At 54.7% G+C, this 9569-nt stretch overlaps 1 protein-coding gene across 5 annotated transcripts in view; it reads left to right on the forward strand.

The window, feature by feature from the left end:
* Positions 1–9559, forward strand: part of LOC109389269 (tumor necrosis factor receptor superfamily member 23-like) — a 19617-nt gene extending 10058 nt beyond the window's left edge. For 2 of the 5 annotated variants that reach the window (XM_019654649.1, XM_019654650.1), the window contains 6 exons: positions 603–831; positions 3122–3245; positions 3965–4093; positions 5074–5185; positions 5866–5939; positions 9080–9559. In XM_019654649.1, the coding sequence (XP_019510194.1) occupies positions 658–831; positions 3122–3245; positions 3965–4093; positions 5074–5185; positions 5866–5939; positions 9080–9195 (729 nt within the window). In that variant the 5' untranslated portion in view covers positions 603–657 and the 3' untranslated portion in view covers positions 9196–9559. Of the gene's footprint in view, positions 1–602; positions 832–3121; positions 3246–3964; positions 4094–5073; positions 5186–5447; positions 5591–5865; positions 5940–9079 lie in introns of all 5 variants that reach the window. The other 3 variants (XR_002125368.1, XM_019654653.1, XM_019654652.1) reach the window with 3 other exon arrangements.
* Positions 9560–9569: the final 10 nt, after the last annotated feature.

The raw sequence follows: 9569 nt of genomic DNA on the forward strand, positions 1-9569 counted from the left end.
AGAGGGCAGTGTCACTGGCCCTCATATGTGGGATCCAAACCGGGGCCCTCTGGCGTCCCAAGCCAGTTCTTAACCATTGCGCCACTCAGTCGGCCCTAAATGGTATTGCTTTTAATTTTAATTTCCACTTGTTATTTGTTGGTATATACTTTTGTGACTTTTTGAAAGGTTTTATTGGAGAATTGGAGAAGGGAACAGTGTTGGTGAATTGGGGAAGGGAGACATTGTGTTTTTCCATTACCCCTCAGCTCCAAGTCAAGTTGTTGTCCTTCAATCTTAGTTGTGGAGGGCACAGTTCAGCTCCAAGTCCAGTCGCATCGGAGAAGCGGGCCCCCGAGGGTGTTGGCACCGGAGGACCGGGGTGGGCGGGGCCAATCAATGAGCCCTTGGCGACTTCGGGCCAAGTGGGGTCTTTATAAACCAGGGAGTTGGGGGCCGGCCGAGTGGCTCAGTGGGTTAAGGGCTCCCTCAAGAGTGCGAGCTCTGAGCAACAGGGCCGCTGGGTTGCTTTCCGGCCCCGTCTGAGCTGCCAGCTGGTGGCAGCACGGCTCAGCTAAACATCATAAATACATAAACCGGGGCGGTTCCGATTGGTTTTCTAGCACTGCTCTGTCGAAGGAAAGGCGGAAGACCAAGGGTGAGCTGCTCTGGGATTGGATGGGGTGCCTGCCCATCTCTGACGTCATGGCCGGCTTCCTGGCGCTGCACGCTTTCGCGTGTAGTTTTGGAAGTCCTCCCGTGAAATTCTTCCGGTGGGTGTTGCGCTTCATTCATCCGGCGACCATGGTCCTGCGAGCGGCTCTCGCGCTGCCGCTGCTGCTTTGGGCTCAGGTGGGTGAGCGGCGGGTCTCGGGGGCTGCGGCGTGGGGGCTCCGGGCAGGGAGGATCCCGAGAGCCGGGGAGGCGGCCGAGTCCGGGGAGCGCATCCGGTGGCGGGTCTCGGCGGGGAATCATCCCCGCCCCTCCACCGCCCATGGCGGTGCCCCGAGCTTGGCACCGCCCATGGTGGGTCCCCGCAGCCACCCTTGACCGGGGCCACTTGGGTCAGGCTCGGTGGTGAGCGCCCGGGGCTGGCAGAGTGGGCAGCGGGCGAGGAGGCCTGGCCAGAGCCCTCCTTCTGCTCAACTTGGGCGTGGTGCAGCCAGTGGTGCAGGCCGCTCCGAGTCAATTTTTTTTTTAAGTTTTTTTTTTTCTTTTAATGGGGGGATGGGAACAGACAAGTTGCTGTCCTTTTGTTCTTCAGTCTAGTTGTAGAGGACGTTGCTTCACTGGCCCAAGTTGGTACCATCATTGCGCTCTTACCGGGCGAGGCAGATCAGTCGCTGGCTTCTGGACGGCCGCTCATGGACGGCCGCTCACTGCGGCTGCTGGCCACTCACACTGGCTGCTGGCTACACACGGTAGTCCATGTCAACCCACTGCAGCAGGGGACTGTAGCCTACGCTGTCGCTGGTGACCCACAGCAGCCCAGCCCCAGGTTGAGCTGTTGTTCAGCATCTTAGCTGTGGAGGGCAGTGTCACTGGCCCTCATATGTGGGATCCGAACCAGGGCCCTCTGGAGTCCCAAGCCAGCTCTTAACCATCGCGCCACTCAGCCAGCCCTCTGAGTACATTTTAATTATTTTTTTAATTGAGGGTATATTTTAGCAGATTTATTGAGGTATAATGGACACACATTAAACTGCACTTTTTTTTTTAAGATTTTTTTTTTATTGGGGAATTGGGATGGGAACAGTGCTGGGGAATTGGGGGAAGGGGAACAGACAAGTTGCTGTCGCTTTGTTCTTCAGTCTAGTTGTGGAGGACATTGCCTCACTGCCCAAGTTGGCACCAACACTGCGCTCTTCCCAGGCGAGGCACATCAGCTGCCGGTCTCTGGACGGCCGCTCACACTGGCTGCCGGCCACACACGGGTGCCCATGGCAACCCACTGCAGCAGGGGCAGCCTACGCCAGCACCGGCGACCCACAGCAGCTCAGCTCCAGGTTGAGCTGTTGTTCAGCATCTTAGTTGTAGAGGGCAGTGTCACTGGCCCTCATATGTGGGATCTGAACCGAGGCCCCTGGTGTCCCAAGCCAGCTCTTAACTAACGTGCCACTTGGCCGGCCCACTGAGGAGAGATTTTAGGAGACGCTGTGCTTTCCACTGCCGGACACGGCACTCCGCGAGGGATGCCCCTCACAGAAGTCCTGGGCTACATCGTCCCAGAGCTGAGCGCCCAGTCTCTGTGACAGGCGTCGAGGTCAGCCAGGGTCTCGGAGCAGCTGCTCAAGCTCCATGGACAAGGGCTGAGCTTGCAGCACAAGCCTGAGAGCCTTTATGTCAAAGCGGCCAGAACACGAGGCAGAGACGTATGCCAGTGAGACGGCCGGGCCAGCGTTGTAAGAGTTTTTTTGGGTTTTTTTCTTTGTTTTTAGCTGAGCCATCCTGCTACCTGTTGGCAGCTCAGCGGCTGCTCAGCTTTGGCTGGGACTCAAACTGCTGTTGCTCAGAGCTCAAACTGGAGCGAGCTCTTAACCAACTAAGCCACTCGGCCGGCCCTGGAAGAGTTTCGTTAATAAAGAAAAACCTGGAGCCCAGGGCGGGTGCATTTTCTCACAGGCGTGTCCGGCCCACCCCTCCCCCTCCGGGAGACCCCTGCCCCTTTGTGCTCCCAGCTGACTGGGGCGGCTACTGTCCCACTTTCTGTGCTTGGCCAACCCAGACATGTATTTTCTTGTATTGATTTTGTTACCAAATTCTCTTACTTATGATACATTCAACCTGAGGAGATGGAATGTAAAATGACGCCTTTTCTATCCCACATCTGGACCAGTTTGCTTATGGCCTCCCCAAGCCCCGGCCAGCAGGCACAGGCTGAGGGTGGCGTTCGGGGCCCTACAGGATGGGGTTGTGTTCCCTGCAGGCTGAGGCGAGCATGACGAAGAGCCCTGGGTCTCCGGAGAGATGGTCTGGGATGGAGACCTTGGGCAGGTCACCTGAGCTCTTGTGAAATCGGGGTGTCAGTGGCTACTGCCTCTTGGGGTTGACACTGGGATTTTGCACAGCTGAGAGCAGACCCCACCACATCACGGGACCATACGGGTGAGCTGTTAGTAAAACGTTTGTTGTCCTTTTCCAGCTGACGGTGACCAACTCAACCGACTTGATTTCCAAGCAGGGCCAGGGACCCCACAGCCTGACGACTCAGTGCGTGACTGGCGAGTACTGGACCGGCAGGCACTGCTGCAAGTGCTGCCCCGCCGGTGAGTCCCACCCTGGGGACGGGACGGGATCCAACCCTGGGCTGCGGGACTTGTTCATTCCTTCCGTCTGCACAGGAGAATAATGCACATCTCATACCGTGAAAGCACATTCCAGAGCCCCCTAAATCCCAGTAACTAACATGGCACCATGGAGACTGGCAGAGAGCTGATGAGGTGGGAGATGGCTCCAGGGAAATCCTTCTAGAAGGAAACACTCGCCGACCCTTAGTGAGGGTGACCAAGGAAACCCACTCTGGCTGAGGGAAGTGCTTATCGGGTGGTGACCGGAACCCGTGTCAGACCTCAGGTGCCTGCAGAGGGGACCTGGGCAGTGCTCGTCCGGGGGCCTGAGGTCACCCGTTCTGGTTTCCGACTGGGGCGGGTGGTGATGAGTCCTGGCTGGGGCGGCACAGAGCTGGGATGTTGTCGGGCCTTCCACTGACCTGGACAAGAGGCGCGTCCTTGGCCGGCCTCAGTACCTGACGGGCGAGGAGGGTTCAGGACCTCTGTCGGAGGATCAACTGCAGGGCAGGCAGCCAGAGCCCTTGGAGGCAAGAGCCAAGCCCGTCTGCGCTTCTTCATGTGCAAGAAGCTGTACAAATCGAGATTATTTGAATCCCAAACCCCAAGACCTAAGTATTTCTATGTGCTCACTGGTGAGGCAGCCTCCAGGGTGTTCTCGGGGGCGGGACCTCACCACGGCGCCCGACTTCTTACAGGCGAGTATGTCCATGAACCGTGCTGGAGCCCGCACACCCAAGGCAAGTGCGTGAAGTGTGACAGAGGGATGTTCACAGCGTTCCCCAACGGCCTGGATTCCTGTTTCCCGTGTGCCACCTGTTCCCAAGGTGAGTCCGCTGCACAGGCACCTTCCTTGACCTTAAAGCCCTTGACCCGGCAGGGCCAGCCTAGGAACGTGACCTATAGAAGTCGTTAACGTTGTGTCTAAGTATTTAGCTGCAAGAATGCTCACTGTTTAGCCATGAAAATTTAAGGGAAGGCCCGGAGCCCATGAACCCACTTTGGGTAAAGAACGGACGGGGCGGTGACATTCACAGGGCTGACCGTCGCTGTAAACAAGTGGCTGAGGAACTTCTGTAGGTGTGAAAATAGTCCCCCAAGTATTGTGAGTGTGAGAAAGAGGGGCAAATCCATCGTGACACTCCAATTCAAGCTCCTAAGCAGTGTTTCCCCATTTTAATAATTTTGTTATAATTGGAAATTAGTAAGCTAAATCTAGAAAACTTGAAAACACACCAAAAGAAATAAGATACACATCACCCCTCAGGGAAATAAGGAATTTTTATTATGAAAACATTTAGAAGTGTATAAAATTTGAAAGAATAAAACAGGCATCACAAATGGATTTTCCACCGATGATTAAAAAATGGCTAGTGTCCTATCACGTGTGTGAGGGGCCGTGTTTGTGAACCATTTAAAATCAGCAGCAGGGTCAGAATATTTCACCATGAAACAGCACAGCACCCACTTCTTGAACAGACACATTCCCTCACAGAACCAAGTGCTGTGGCCACATCCAGGAGAAGGAACAGTAATTCCCTGACGTCCAGTCCATACGCACATTTACTGTGACCCAGGGCGCCAGCACCCGGCTCAGGTGTTTACCTGGGAGACAGGTGTGGGACGATGTGGTGAGGACGTCCACAGCAGGGTCTGCAGCGCTCGCCAGACTCGGGACTATCCCAGTGCCTCCGCTAAGGTCCGGACCCGGGCCACACCACTTCCGTTCCAAATGACCATATAGGTCCAGGGGCCCACACAGGAGAGGGCGCGTCCCTTGGGCTGACCCAGTCTTTCTGACCTACAGACCAAGAAGTGTTGGGGGAGTGTAATTCGACCAGTGACCAGATATACCGGTGTAAAACAGGCCAATTCTACCAGCTCCCGGAACTGCATGAATTCTGCAGATGGTGCAGCAGGTAGGTGACACTCAGACCAGGTGATGTGGGCGGCGTCACGGGTGGCTGTGCACCTGGGCTTGTGTGGGCTTATTCTTTAGGGGCTGACAGCAGTGGGACGTGAGAATGTCCACCGGGTCACTACAGCCTGACACTAGTCCAAGACCGTTCCCACTCCAACCACGTGGTTCTCTTTTCTTATCTCCATAGAATCATGTTAACGTTCAGGTTATTCTCTATTTGGACAAATTCTGCTTCACATGTTTGTTTTCCTTCTTTCTAGAGTTTTCTGATTGCCTCTCTGTTTTAATGCATCACTTGACTTTTTCAAGCCTCACTTTTTCCGAGCTGTCCATCACCCTCTCTGTCTGTCATCCATTGCGGAACTTGTGTCCTGGGTCCCCAGCTGGACTCACCACTCCCCAGGTCAGCTCCCAGCGGCCAGTGTGAGTGGCCCTTTCCGCCCTCCGGGACTCCGCTCCTTTGTTTTGCTGGAGTGTGCCCTGATGTGACCCCTGGGAAGGGGTGCAGGACATGGATGTTCACGGCACACCCTGCTCCCCAGTGTGGGTTTGGGGGAAGCACCCCACTGCATGCCAGCCCAGAGCCTACCTTCTGTTGGTGACAATGTGGACCCAGCTGCCTGGGGCCCAGGAGGAGGATGTGGAACAGGAACACAGAGGGCCTTTCTGTCCCCCCAGGTGTCCCCAAGGGCATGTCGTCCTACATAAATGCAACTCTACGGCTGACACAGTGTGCGGCGTGCCTGACCCGGGTAAGAGGCTCCCTGTTATTTCATAATTATTTTTATATGTGGGGGGGGGGAAGGAAGGAAATTCTGACACTGGCTACAACATGGATGGACCTGGAAGACATTACGCTGAGTGAAGTGACCAGTCACAAAGGACAGATGATCTGTTATTCACTTAGGAGGTCCCTAGAGGAGTCACAGTCATAAAGGCAGAGAGTAGGTGGCAGCTGACTGGGGCTCAGGAGAGGCGGCGTTAGTGTCTAATGGGGACAGAGTTTCAGTTTTGCAAAATGGAGACAGATCTGGAGATGGATGGCGGTGACCGCTGTACAACAGTCAGTGTACCTGATGCCACTGAGCTCTGCGCTTAAATAGGATGTCAGATTTGTGACATATACACATCCCGTATTATGGCAGCACCAAGGCCACGTGACCCCCTTGGGCTCCTGGTCGTAGGTCTGGGGTTCTCCAGGGACACACTGGGCCCATTTGCCAGGTTCCCCAGAAGCCTCGGGAAAACTCCCCGCTTTGCCTTCGCTCTCACCCGATGACCACACACTTCTACCACAGTCGTGTGGGGTTTCCCCACACCCACCAATTCTCAGGCACCAGCGGCGTGTCCTGCCGTCCAATTCAATTCTGACACTTCCCAGAGTCAGGACAGACCCCGCATGTTAGGGCTCAATCTACAGGACTGTCCCCCACTTGGGACGCCAGCTGAAAGTCAAGGGTCCCCAGTTTACACAACTTCTGTCTGACTTGGCTACAAATTGGAGGTTCCAGCCACCCACTCCTTGTATCCAGTTATTTACTAAAAAGCTTACAGAACTCAGGGAAACACTCACTCACATTCACCGGTTTATCAGGAAAGATAATATACAGGACACAGATGAACAGCCAGATGACAGGTACCTGAGGCGAGGCCTGAGAGGGTCCCGAGCCCAGGCCCGTGTGTTTCTGTGGAGTTGGGGTGCCACCCTCCTGGCCCATGGATGCGTTCACCAACCCGGAACTCTCCAAACTCCATCCTTTTGAGGGTTTATGGCGGCCTCATCACGTTGGCTTGTTCAGGTATTTCTCCACTTCCAATTTGTCTCCCCTCCCTGGAGGATGGGGGTGGGGCTGAGAGTTCCAAGCTTCTCATCATGTCCTGGCGTTTCCGGGCATCAGCCCCCAGCCAGGAGCCACCAGAGTGGGCTCATCAGAACAGAAGCCACTCCTGTCACCCAGGAAACTCCAAGGGACTTGTGACCTCTGTGTCAGGAGCCTGGAGCAGACACCTATATACATACACGAGGTGGGACCATGAAGTTCGCAAACTCATCCTAGAAAAAGTGCTCCATACCTCACTGCTGAATATCACTACAGTCACCTTCCAAGTGCTCCCCTTCGGAAGCTATGCACCCATGCCAGCACCTAGTCCACCCTTCAAGGCAATTTTGGAACTCTTTTTCTGGAACGGCCATCAGAGCTGTCGTTGTATTACTCTTGATGTCCTGAACGTCATCAAAACGTCCTCCTTTCAACATTATTTCAGGTAAAGAAAAGTCACTGGGGGCCATATAAGGTGAGTAGGGAGGGTGTCCCAATACAGTTACTTGTTTAATAAGTCCCTCTGGCTAAAAACTCCCTCACAGACAGAGCCGTGTGAGCTGGTGCATTGTCGTGATGTAAGAGCCGTGAATTGTTGGCGAAAAGTTCAGGCCGTCTAACTTTTTCACGCAGCCTTTTCAGCACTTCCAAATAGTAAACTTGGTGAACTGTTTGTCCAGTTGGTACAAATTCATAATGAGTAATCCCTCTGATCAAAAAAAGGTTAGCAAGAAAACTGCAACAAATTTGCGAAGTTAAATTGTCAGACCTCATTTTTCTTAACATCCCACACGGGGACTTTCAACGCTGATACAGGGCAAACCAGGCCTCGTTGGCCACCAGAGACCCACCTGGCTCTGCCCACCCTGGCCGGCAGAGGTGTACACATGTCCGCCTGTAAGAAGACTGTACCTGAGACACAGCCTGACACAGGACATCCCTCCAGAGTGGGCATCACAGCATCACTGCCTTAAACACCCACGTGACCGACTGAACCCTTCTGGCCCATCTGAGACCTGCCACCTGCACCCCACCCAAGGGGAGGGACATCAGTCCTACCTGCTCTCAGGTGTGGCCACCTGGGGCAGCCTCCCCTCCCCACCCCCACCACGTGCTGCGGCCCGGCTGGCAGAGGCTGGCTCACTGGGCCTCCTACCCAGGTTGGTTGGCCGTGTCTGCTGGGCCAGCGAGCGGAGATGCTTGTTCTTTTTTCCCTGTTTTACTGAGATGTAATTGACATCCTCAGTGTAGCAGCTTGAGGTGTAGGGCATAGTGACCTGACTTACATATACTGTGACACGATCACAAGGTTTAGTTATCGTCTGTCAGCCGATGCAGAAACAATAGGACAGAGCAGAATGGCGTTTTTCTCCTGTGACGATAGCTCTTGGGATCTACCATCTGAACAGCTTTCGACACGCCGTGCAGCAGCGTTAGCTGTAGTCGCCATGCTGTACGTCACAGCCCAGGCTTGTCATCTTATAACTCAGCTTTGTGCCTTTTGGCCCCTTCCTCCAATCCCACCCCCACCCCGCCTCTGAGAACCACCAATCTGATCTCTTTTTCTCTGAGTTTGCTGTGGTTTTAGATTCCACACGTAGATGATGTCATATGGTCCTTGTCTTTCTCTGTCTGGTGTGCCTCACTCCGCAGAAAGCCTTCAGGGTCCATCCACGTTGTCGCAAATGGCAGGATTTCCTGCTTTTTGTGGCTGAGTAGTGTTCCAGTGTGCATGTGTGTGTGTGCACGTGTGTGTGCATGCACGTGTGTGTGTGTGTGCGCACGTGTGTGTGTGTGCTCGTGTGTGTCCGTGTGTGTGTGTGCTCGTGTGTGTGTGCACGTGTGGACATCACAGCCTGTGTGTCCATTCTTCCATTGGGGACACGTGGTGGCTTCCACGCCACCCTGGCTGCTGTGAACACGGGGAGCACACGTCTCCTTTATACAGTGTTTGTGTTTCCTTGGACATATTCTCTGACGTGGAGTTGCTGGGTCTGTTCGTTATTCTTTATCATGTTGCTGCTTTATCGTGCAGCCGGTTTTGACCTTACTGAGGCATTTCCTGATTTCAGAGCACAGATCCAGATCCCGGCTATCCTTCCTCGGGGCCATCTGTCTCGTAGTTGGCATGGGTATAGCCTTTTTCTGGTACACGTGCCATCATCCCTGTAAAGGTATGTACCATTGAGTTAGAGCCATTAGATGGGGTGAGTGACGGCCCGGGCTGCAGGCAAGTCCTGGGACCCCTGAGTTAGGACAGGGCTGGGCCTTTCCTCGTCAGCACTTGGTTGTCATCAGCTGAGGCTCCTCTTACCCCACGGAGTGGCCGAAAAGGGGGGACACTCGCCTGGAAGTGACCACACTGCAGTCACGGCAGAGCCCCAGGCTGAGGCTGAGGGACTGGCACGGCTGGATTACGGGATCCCTAACGCATCCGTTAATGGGGTGCCAGCTCCATCTCAGAGGCAGACCTGGGCTGGGGCAGGGTGTGTCCGGCAGGCGCAGTGGGGAGGAGCCGGGAGCTGCTGGGACTAAATGGCAGCTGGGTGCTCTCGGTGCAGA

Source organism: Hipposideros armiger, unplaced genomic scaffold (genome assembly GCF_001890085.2).
Source record: "Hipposideros armiger isolate ML-2016 unplaced genomic scaffold, ASM189008v1 scaffold_228, whole genome shotgun sequence".
Classification (NCBI taxonomy): Eukaryota; Metazoa; Chordata; class Mammalia; order Chiroptera; family Hipposideridae; genus Hipposideros; species Hipposideros armiger.